The sequence below is a fragment of the Solanum stenotomum genome, unplaced genomic scaffold (assembly GCF_019186545.1).
Source record: "Solanum stenotomum isolate F172 unplaced genomic scaffold, ASM1918654v1 scaffold35404, whole genome shotgun sequence".
Lineage (NCBI taxonomy): Eukaryota > Viridiplantae > Streptophyta > Magnoliopsida > Solanales > Solanaceae > Solanum > Solanum stenotomum.
This window is the reverse complement of record NW_026033428.1, coordinates 202,940-214,270: the sequence shown is the minus strand read 5'-3', so window position 1 is coordinate 214,270 and position 11,331 is coordinate 202,940. Positions and strand designations below refer to the sequence as shown.

Here is an 11,331-nt window from a genome sequence, read left to right as displayed (position 1 = left end):
TCAATATTATACTTAAATCGCGACAAATTAAGAGATTGATATTGACTCAGATCCTAAGAGATGTGATAAAATAACGTTAGGAGCGACAAACAATCGTGATCGAAGCTTGACTTTAACATAGACTAACAATAAGCTTAGGTAAAACAAAACACATACCAATTTTTTTAATTAGTTTTGAATAAATTAAAAAACTATAACACCACTTTTATAAGCTCTTTGATATTTACCTTATTACACAATAAAATGATCTACAAATACCAAAAATAAATTCTAGCATACCAATCACACTCTAATATAAAATTAAAACACCACCCAATAAGTAACAAATGCACAAAAGGTATTGTCGAAAAATAAATATTAATTCATTTTTGTTGAAACACGTAAATATATACACAATAGATAACACATAAAATCAAACTTAAAATTTTTCTGTGAAGTGAAAATAACCTTCATTTAATTCAATAAATATTTATACAAAAATCCTTAAAAATACCCCTCGTGGATGAACTCTATTTCCAACCATTTTGAACGAAAGTAAAAGATAAAAATAACATTTTTACAATTTCTTTCCTCATTATTCTCCTCAACAAATTCTTGTTTCTCTTTCTCCAAAGTAGAAAATTTTCATTTCAAATTAGTAAATTAAAACGCAAAGAAAGCAAAAGCAAACTTTTTTTTTGTGTGCGCAAAAAACTCATTTTATAACTCAAAAGTTTTTCTCTTTTTAATAATTAATTAATTAAATAATAAAAGTTAAAACCCTAAAACCCTAGTAGTTGTTTCTTCGAGAGCCTTCTTTGTTTCTTCTCTAAATAGGCCCAACTTCTTCATATCTCCTCTCTTCAGTTCTTCTCTTTTTTTCTCAGCTGCAAAAAATTTCTTGTACAATTATGTATCGTTTTGCAGCAAAACTTGCTTCTAAATCCAGGTATTTTCTTGATTTTTCAATTTTTTTTTTCAAACCCCATCTGTATACTATGCATAAAAATGTGTTCTTTGTGTAATTGTGTATCATTTGAACTAGATTTTATGTAAATCTTGATTTTAACAAATACCCATTTTCTTGTTTGTACAGGGTTGCAAGAAGCAGCACCCAACAGGTAATTTTTTGCTTGTAGATCAGAAAAGTTACCATTTTTAATGAAAAATGTGTTTTTTTTTTGGGATTGGATTGGTATTTTTAGATGATTTTGTATGCAGGTTGGTAGTAGGTTGAATTGGAGCAGAAACTATGCTGCTAAGGATATTAAATTTGGAGTTGAAGCTAGGGGACTGATGCTTCAAGGAGTTGAGCAACTTGCTGATGCAGTTAAAGTCACTATGGGTCCAAAGGTTGTTTTTTCAATGCCCCATTGATGAGTGTAATTGAAGTTATAATAGTAGTAGTACTCATGTTAAACATTGATTTCAAGTTCTTGTTGTTAGTGATTTAGATATTATGTTTTCGACGTGTGTATGTTAGTACATTTTACTGCTCTGATTTGTATTGTGATGGATGCGCTAGAAAAATCTACCAAAGGGATCTGTCTGAAAGTGCAAGGGGGGGGGGGGGGGTGAGTTGACTTTTTATTTTCGGTGTCTCAGAGATGAGTCAACTGATACGGAAGGAGATACGTAAATTAAAGAACTTGAAAAGTAAAGACAGTAGAATGACACCAGATATTTTATACTGGTTGGGATCCTATGTGAATCTTAGTCCAGTCTCCTTGAGTTGGAAGGGTGTTCTAAGTATGTCGTAGTTCTCTATCTTTTCACTCTTGATTGATACAATGTCTCGCCAATGATATTTCCGTCTCCTCTCTTTTGAATACACAACTATTTCTTACAGGAAATACAATGCTTGTTAAGAGTAGAACATAAGTGTTTGAGAAGGTTTAGACAAGTGTATATCTTCTTAACGTCTCCTTTAATAGTTTCTCGATCTAGCCGTTGATGTCTTTGACTGATATGACAACCCAAGAGAATTGATCCTTGGGAAGATACTTAGATGATCATTTTCCAAGAACAAGTGCATATCTTTCATATTCCTCTGTTGGTAAGCTTCAATAAGACTTGAATAGCTTCCATGGTTTCAGCGAGAGATATGTGTTTTGGTACTTTGTTTCGTAGAAGACGTTTGATTGCACCTTGATTACTGCTTTGAGATCTTGGGCATTGATTGGTGCAGTATCTTCCTATTTAATTCTACTTACTTGATATGCTTCCTTCCTTCTTTATCAGACGTTATTGATTCCTTTCCATACGGCTATATTTGCATATAGGTTTTTTTCTTGATTTCCTCTAAAAGAGCTTATATGATAAGCTGTGCAATCCTGCATACATAGAAAACATTTGCATTTTGTCATCATTAAAACCAAACCCTAATACCGTCTATATCTAAGTTGCTCGGATTCTTCACTTTTGGTGAGGCACTCATGTCGACACGTGGGTGTTGGGTCTGTATTCGATATGGTCAAATGATTTTGGATACTTCGACCAAAATCAGTGAAGAAATTCTGGACATATTCAATGATTTCTGAAATCAAAACAAAAGCTAAGGTGAAATTGAAGAAAATAGAATACCTTGTAGATAGAAATTTCTGTATTACTCCTTTTCCTTTAATCTCCTTTCAGGCCTTTCAGGATTCTCCTCTTGATTAGTATTTTCTCCTCAAGTTCTCCACCTAATATCTCATAATTTAGGTTTTGTAACTCTACTTTTAGATATTTGAATTATTTTTAGGCGAATGTCCACACATTTATCCATACCTGTATCTGTTTCCTCGCATCTTAAAATTTACATCATGAATGATCTGACCTCTAGATCCACATCCGCATCAGTCACCTGCACCTGAGTCCAAGACAATTAGGTCTACATTAAGCATTTTAACATCTTGAAGCGATCTAATTTGCATGCTTATTAGAGTGCAATTGAAAGTGGCTTAGAGTGACTTGCCTCCTATGAAAAATGCTTAGTGGGATGTTGGAAAGTGTAGCATCTGATTGTTCCCTTTCAATTAAAAGTGAAATATGTTACTAGTTCTCTCTCCTTGTTTGTACCATTTGAGGTTGGAGGATGACTGGACAAGCAAGATTTTTAAATGCTGATATACTCACGGGATAAAATATAAAGTGGAGCACCACCAATAGATTCTCGATTTTGCTGACAATGAATTCACTAGGTGACGACTAATGTTGTATGTTTATTTATGAAGGGTCGTAATGTGGTGATTGAACAAAGTTGGGGTGCACCCAAGGTGACAAAAGATGGTGTCACTGTTGCAAAAAGCATCGAATTCAAGGACAAAATAAAAAATGTTGGTGCCAGCCTTGTAAAGCAAGTTGCCAATGCCACTAATGATGCTGCTGGTGATGGTAAGATTTCATATATAGTGCTCCTTCTCTGTGTCTTCATTTGTGCCTGGTTTGATTGTTAGTTCTAAAAATCTATCACATCTCTGCTTGTGTTTAACTCTAGCTTTTAACTCTAGCTCTGTATTTCAGGTACCACTTGTGCAACAGTCCTCACCCGAGCAATATTTGCTGAAGGGTGCAAGTCTGTAGCTGCTGGTATGAATGCAATGGATCTTAGACGAGGTATCACAATGGCTGTCGATGCTGTTGTAACAAACCTGAAAAGCAGAGCACGCATGATATGCACATCCGAGGAGATTGCCCAGGTATATTTGCTAGCTTCAAACTTTTATGAATCACAGTCTGAAGGGGATCTTTTCTGGTACTTAAACATCAATATTTTTGAGCAGCTGACTCCTCTGCCTCCCCCCCTCCCCCACCCCACCCGACACATGCACAAAAATAGCAGGGCGAAGGAATTCATCTTAAGAAAGTGATACCAATGTTCTGCTGCAGTGTATTAGATGTCAGTGCTGTCCTATTTCCACTAGGATTCTGATATTGCAAGAATAAAAATGAGGGGTAAAAGAAGAATCTAACTTGCTCTTCGGTGCAAGGAATAATTTCGAAACACTAATGCACTGGATAACGGAATGAGTTATCAATCTTCTGCTCTAGAGTATTCCTGCTGCTCAGTTTCCAATAAGATTATGATTTTATGACCCTTTGATAGGTTGGTACAATCTCCACAAATGGAGAAAGGGAAATAGGTGAGATAATTGCAAGGGCTATGGAGCAAGTAGGAAAGGAAGGTGTCATCACTATTCAAGTAAGTAATTTCTTGATACTGTTAATGTTATGTGCATGGTCTTGTTTGCCGTAATGGTTTGAGTTTTTTCTCAAGTTTCTGGTCTGGTAAAATCTTTAATTTCTTTAATGCCTTGTCGGATGTACTCTCAAAGAGGAGAAGATGTTGAGTTACCACAAAACTTATTGTCATTTGATCCATTTGAGTTGCTAACAGCACAAAAAATCACGCAAGAATTTGACATTTGGAACTGTGGTGGTCTTTTTATTACTCAGATAATAATATTGGATAATCCTTTTACTTTGTGATAACTGAGTTGGAATCATATGAAATCTTGTTGTAAAGACGTCACACTAACTCATTTCCTTCATAAAAAAAATTGTGACACCGACTCATTTCTAATATCATGCAGGATGGAAAGACACTGGTTAATGATTTGCAAGTTGTTGAGGGGATGAAGTTGGACAGGGGCTACATATCCCCATACTTCATCACAAATGAGAAGAATCAGAAATGTGTATGTCTTTAGTTTGTCAATATTAACTCAGCTGCATGACTGATGTGGCAGTCTTATATATTTAAAAAGCCAACCTCTCTTTCATTTGAACTCACAACTATTTTCATACCTGACAGGAGCTGGATGACCCACTTATTCTTATTCATGAGAAAAAAATCTCAAGCATAAATGCTATTGTGAAAGTGTTAGAATTGGCTTTGAAGGTAGTCTTTCTTCCTCTGAGATTCTTGGAGTTACCTCTGGAGTTGTTTCTTACTCTTACCTCATATATTCAGAGACAAAGGCCCCTCCTAATTGTGTCCGAGGATGTGGAGAGTGAAGCACTCGCTACACTTATTCTGAACAAGCTTCGTGCTGGAATCAAGGTAATTTGCTGCTTTGAGTAGAAACATGTTTTCTTTGTTGATGGTCTGTATAACACTTTGTTCAGCTAATTATACTGGAAAATAATACAGGTTTGCGCCATAAAAGCTCCAGGATTTGGTGAAAACAGGAAGGCTAATTTGCAAGATCTTGCTGCTTTAACTGGAGGCCAGGTAAGGAACTGTTCTGGTATGCTCCTGTATAAGATATTTGCTATTTCTTCATGCATCACCCACATTTCTTCCCCGTGCACGATAGGTCATAACGGAAGAACTTGGAATGAACATTGAAAATGTGGAGTTGGACATGCTGGGAAAATGCAAAAAGGTATATTTTTTTGATAAGTGCATCCCTGCTCTCTGGTATTATTTAATGGTGCAAGTAAAGTACTATTGCAATTCTTGTTTAGTTTTTCAATTTTTTTTTGCTGCTGAACATTTCTGCTTTCTGTAGTCTCATGGCATTTAATTTTTTTTCAAGGTGACTATCTCCAAGGATGACACCGTTGTTCTTGATGGTGCGGGTGAGAAGAAGGCCATAGAGGAGAGATGTGAGCAGGTATATTTTGTGTACATCTACACTTATATCATCAATATACTTATACACCATATTATCTAAAATTTTGGGGTTGAACATATGTTGTGCTCTTTGTATTGACAGATTAGATCAGCAATTGAACTGAGCACGTCTGATTATGACAAGGAGAAATTGCAAGAAAGACTAGCTAGGCTTTCAGGGGGTGTTGCAGTGTTGAAGGTATGCAATTTAACTGCAGTTTGTATTTTCTGAGAAGCTAAGTATGCAGAGAAAAGGATCCCTTACATGTATAAATAATTTGCAACTTTTAGTCTAAGTTCGCAAATAATAAAAAAGAATTGTAGGAGGTGTATTAATTTGAATTGATATGGGTTTGCCAGGTAGGAGGAGCTAGTGAAATTGAGGTTGGTGAGAAGAAAGACAGAGTTACAGATGCTTTGAATGCCACAAAAGCTGCTGTCGAGGAAGGAATTCTTCCAGGTTATTACATGTTCATGTCTCTTCATGCCTGGTCCGTCTCACCTAAGAGCCTATAGTGGGAGACTAATCCGGTTCTTGTCATGCAGGTGGTGGGGTTGCACTTCTTTATGCATCAAAAGAATTGGACTCATTGCCAACAGCCAACTTTGATCAGAAGATTGGTGTTCAAATTATTCAGAACGCTCTGAAGGTCTTAACATTTTAACAAATTTTGCTATCTCATTTGCAGATTAGATTCCTTAAGAGTATCACTTCTCAGGAATAAGTAGTTGTCAAATCATAATTAGTAATGTTTTGGAATGAATTTCTAATTGCAGACACCAGTATATACAATTGCCTCTAATGCTGGGGTGGAAGGATCAGTAGTGGTTGGCAAATTGTTGGAGCAGGATAACCCGGATCTTGGATATGATGCTGCAAAAGGTTTGAATGCTCATCTCTTGTTCCTTTCGAGTTTCCACCTGATAAATGATTCTCTTTCCTAAAAACTAGAAATTAATCTCGTTCTATGTTCATCTATGCAACAGGTGAATATGTTGATATGGTTAAAGCAGGAATCATTGATCCATTGAAAGTAATTAGGACGGCCCTGGTTGATGCTGCTAGGTGAGCATACTCTTTTATCCTTTCGTCTTCCAATTTACTTACTCTCTTGGCAAGTTAGTGTTCTTCCTAATATGTTTGCATTTTAACTTGTTATTATCTGCAGAAACTTATTAGTGTGAAAACTTTTCTACATTGTCTTAGCATAGAAGTTAAACTTGTGCTTTTACTGTTTTTGTTGTATGCAGTGTGTCATCTTTATTAACTACAACTGAAGCTGTTATCGTTGAGCTTCCCAAGGATGAGAAGGCAGCTCCAGCTATGCCTGGTGGTGGTATGGACTACTAATGCACTAGCAAAGAACAGTGATTCAAGCTGCCTGACATACAATTTAGCACACAGAATAAGAAACTTAAGGTTGTTGCTCATGGTACCTCAATTGTAACACTAGCAAGAGATGAATGTGAATTCATGTTTTTGTAGGTTGAGAACTTGTAATATTTGCAAGACAATGCGGCATCCTCATTTTTAATCCACTTTCTTGTTCTCGGTGACATTCTGAATTCCAAGAATTTTTGAAGTTAGTATAAATGAATCGCAGAGAGACTGCTAATATCATATACAGGATACCCGGTACCAATTGGATGTATAATTGGAGTAAAATGGCCAAAATTTCTGTTGTGATATTCATAGGTATAATCTGATGTATCCTGGATATACATGTTGCCATGAAATTGTTTGTACTTGTGAGATCAAATATTTGGTGAATGTGTAAATTTTTGTTGGAGGATTGCGGACAATTTTAAGGGGCCGCAAATGACTTTAACCTTAAAACATAATTCCCCTTTCCATTATGATGAACAGAAACAAAAGGAAGTTGATGTGTTAAAAATCAAGAAAACCAAAGCTCTCACTTTAACCAAAAAAAACATCTTCATACAATAAAGTTAGAAAAATCTCAATGTTTAGGCAATCATCATCTTCCCTTATTGCAGTTCTATTTGCTGCCATCAACCTTGCAGTCTTAGTCTCGGAGGCAGTAACTTGACAGCCGGCCGCCAACCACGGGTTTGTTAGGCAACAGTGACTAGGTCCCCTTCGCGAGACCTCTTGTTTTCAGACCTCCAAAACAATCACTGTTATTGACGATTTCTTGACCTCTTCACTTGAGCTGGGCACCCAAAATGTTGGCAAAGCTCAAAGAGAATACGTTGCAAGCTCTGTAAGACTGGAGTGCTCAGATGAGAGGGCATTCACAGCCATGACGGAAAAAGGGGTATATGGCGACAGCTTTAACTTCTTTGGAGTGTACAGGATAGGAAGCACCATGTCGCGGCTTTCAGTCACTGGCAAGACATTGTGGATTGTTGTGTGGAAAAACCAATCTTTTTCAGTCTTCACATTGCTTCTGCCTGTAACAAAGGCTTCACATCTTTGCTTTTGTGCTCTTTCCCATTCAAGTCGTCGTGTTTGCTCTCACCAAGCAGCAAAGCTAAAAGTCTTAAACAGTTTTTTACATAGAACACCAAACCTATTTCTGTTCCCCAAACCAAAAAATGGCACAGAGATGTCCAGTAGCTCCTCATCAATAGTTACAATCCTAAATAGCTCACAAGTTTTAAAAAGTGCTCCTCATGCCCGCATTCTACGGGCCAGGTTGTTTCATGGTAAATCTCACTGCAGAAGCGTGAATCTCAGAAAATTTTGGAGGACACAATTTTGGCCGCCAAAATTGAGACAAAGAGAGCTACCCAGCCCTACTTCAATCTCCTTATACTCCATAATTATCCCTCAACGAATGCCTCTTTTCTGTTATATGAAGTCTACAGCAAACAAGTAGTAGAAGTAGGATACCAAGCTACAAACTATTATAACGTATGATAAAGCGGTTAAGCCACGATGGTAATCCACATTCTAAAACCAGTTTTCTACAGGAATGACAAAATGAAAATCAGTCTGATACATAAAACACATGCTTTTATTACGGATTTAAGGATGTTACAATCAACCAAGTAAAATGACATGAGCTGATGATTCGACATATACTTGATGCTATATAACTTCACATTTGATCTAAATGACATGCACACATTCATTTCTCCTCTAAAAGCATTAAAGGCGGTTGATTCTTACTCGATCAAGTGCAGTAGCTTCATCAAGTCCATATAACGAATCAATCAACAGTGTCCGCAGTGAAGCTGGACCTCTAGCCATGTCCATCCCTACTTCACTTGCGACACCAAAGATAGCCAATGCAGAAGCTGTTGCTTCAACAGCATGGGATGGATCAACTGCGACAAAGGCAGCAATGAGGGCAGTGACAGAACATCCAGATGCAGTAATTTTTTGCAACATAGGCACCCCATTATGAACACAAACAACCCTATCACCATCTGTGATATAGTCAACAGCTCCAGAAATAGCAACTACACTACCACTTTGTTGAGCAAGAGACTTAGCAGCTTCAACAGCATCACTTGAACCATGTACACTATCCGCACCCTTAAATCAGTCAAATTGAAACAGATGAGACATTATGAGCACAATCAACGGATGAGAAATTGTAATACAGTAACGGCGTGTTCTCAGCTCTCACAAACAAATATTTGCATATCAAAAAGAACTAATCTCCCTATCAACTTCTCTAAATTACTTGCTCTTCATTTAATGATTTCATCTTCTGTATATTAATCTGTCCATAACTAGCCATATTAGCATATAATTACTAAAATTGTTAAACCATCTAACCCACTAACTCATGAGACCAGTTATTTTTCCCCAACCCATATGCAACAACAACAATGACATACCCAGTGTAATCCCACGAGTGGGGTATGGGGAGGGTGAGATGTACGCAACCTTTTACCCCTACCTTTTCTGATAGACTCTTGGCACGACAATGTATTACCAATTTTCTCAACCCATATATTGAACTTAAATCAATTTCAACCTATTTTAGGATTTTCTCGACTACCACTCTGCCTATACCATCAAGAGGCAGAAATACCCCATTTCACAAGTTCCCGACTACAGCATAAGAAAATACAGTAACTAAGAAACTTGAAGAGAAGTTTGCATAAATGAAAGAAGATTCTTCTCTTCCTCCCATTCTTACATCAGTAATATCAAATATCAGGTAATTGTAGGTCATACGAGGAAAGACCAAAATTTGGATAGACCTGATATCATCAAATCTTGAAAAAAAAATGCCGCCTTTGGTAAATCTAAGCATCTTCCAAGTAGGAAAAAAAAAGATCACCAGATAAAGGACTCATTTTGGCTTGATTGTCATATGAAAAAGAACCTTTAGGAATTTATTCAATTAAAACAACAATTACTATGTCTTATAAAATCTTATAGATTACTATCTATTTGACCAGTTTCATTCCTATTATACAATACTTCAGTGTTTTTCTACTCATGTTCAATCTCAGACTTGAAAAATTCCTAACACTGGACATAATGTCAGCACACCAGCAAAGATTAAATTGATGGTAAAACAATACTCCCGTCCAGTGTTTATACCAAACCAATTAATACATCCAGTGGCGTAGCTAAGGTCCCTTGGCTTCTTCATGGGTTTACTACTTTACATTTTGACACTCCTTAACGAAAATTCTAACTCACCACTGAATGCATATCATCACATATGTTAAAACATACACAACTATCACTTAACAAAACTATGATATATAATAAGATCCGGAGGAGATAATATTTTACCAAAATTGATACTCAAAAATATTGTGTTACCTTCGAATTTGAGTCAACACAACCCTTAAAAAGAGCAAGAATCTCAGACCCATTGCCTCTAACAACACTAGGCTTTAAAGCAAGTAGCTCCAAACACGCCTTTAACCGGAAACTTGACCCACCGGCAGCTACAGGATCAAGCACCCAAGGTTTTTTCGATTGATTCGCCACCTGTGCCGCCAATTTCATACCGGGTAGCCAGTCAGGAGTGAGGGTTCCGGCATTTATGCAAACTCCAAGGGCTTTTGGAGTAAATTCTGGGATTTCTTCAACGGAATGAATCATCGCCGGCGATGCACCGGCGGATAACAGAGTATTGGCCATCAAATCCATTGAAACGAAGTTGGTTATACATTGAATTAATGGGGATTTTTGACGAACTAATTCGAAATGGGTCCATGCTTGTTTGGGCCAATGTATAGGGTTTTGTTGAGCTCCCTTTTGGGGTTCAATGGTGTTAGTACTTTTGTCTTCTTCCATAGGAGTGTATAAGCGAGCTGATAACTCTGTTTGGATGATTGGATTATGCAAAAGAGAGAGTATATATCACTAGATTTACGGAGGTAGAGTGTTCGTAAATTTTAACATCATCTCGTGAAAATAAATTGTTATTTTTGAAAGTCCTTTAATTCGAGTGCAATAAGTTCAAGTACAAAAATGAAGAAAATAGTGTAGCAATATCATAATATAACAAACAGAGACATCAAAAGGAAGAACTATAATAATACGAGGTAATATTAGGTACTATAACCAAAGACTACGTGGTTAAGCTAATACGATAATCGACATGGTGCTCTATACTATCACCAACTAAATATATGAAAAGGCTAGTACGCAACCATTCTTAACTACCTATTAATATTCTATCCTTACCCACGAGACCACGACCTTCATATCTTTCTATCTAAGATCATGTTTTTGATAGGATGCACTCATATTTTATCTAATTACCTCTCTCCAATACTTCTTCGATTAACTTCTACTTTTCCTCAACCTC

The 11,331-nt window shown here is 36.7% G+C and overlaps 2 protein-coding genes across 2 annotated transcripts; one reads left to right on the top strand and one right to left on the bottom strand.

Moving 5' to 3' along the window:
* Positions 1–780: 780 nt before the first annotated feature.
* On the top strand, positions 781–7,135 carry LOC125852445 (chaperonin CPN60-2, mitochondrial). The gene is made up of 18 exons (XM_049532172.1): positions 781–928; positions 1,076–1,100; positions 1,201–1,332; positions 3,195–3,354; positions 3,484–3,659; positions 4,067–4,162; positions 4,554–4,658; positions 4,775–4,861; positions 4,934–5,023; positions 5,114–5,194; positions 5,280–5,348; positions 5,502–5,579; positions 5,682–5,777; positions 5,939–6,038; positions 6,125–6,228; positions 6,356–6,461; positions 6,566–6,644; positions 6,830–7,135. The coding sequence occupies exons 1-18, from the start codon at positions 891–893 to the stop codon at positions 6,927–6,929; spliced, it is 1,722 nt and encodes a 573-aa protein (XP_049388129.1). The 5' UTR covers positions 781–890; the 3' UTR covers positions 6,930–7,135.
* Positions 7,136–8,543: 1,408 nt separating this feature from the next.
* Positions 8,544–10,862, bottom strand: LOC125852447 (hydroxyethylthiazole kinase). The gene is made up of 2 exons (XM_049532173.1): positions 10,335–10,862; positions 8,544–9,083 (listed from the first exon to the last, which is right to left on the bottom strand). Exons 1-2 carry the CDS (start codon positions 10,812–10,814, stop codon positions 8,694–8,696), a joined length of 870 nt encoding a protein of 289 aa, XP_049388130.1. The 5' UTR covers positions 10,815–10,862; the 3' UTR covers positions 8,544–8,693.
* Positions 10,863–11,331: the final 469 nt, after the last annotated feature.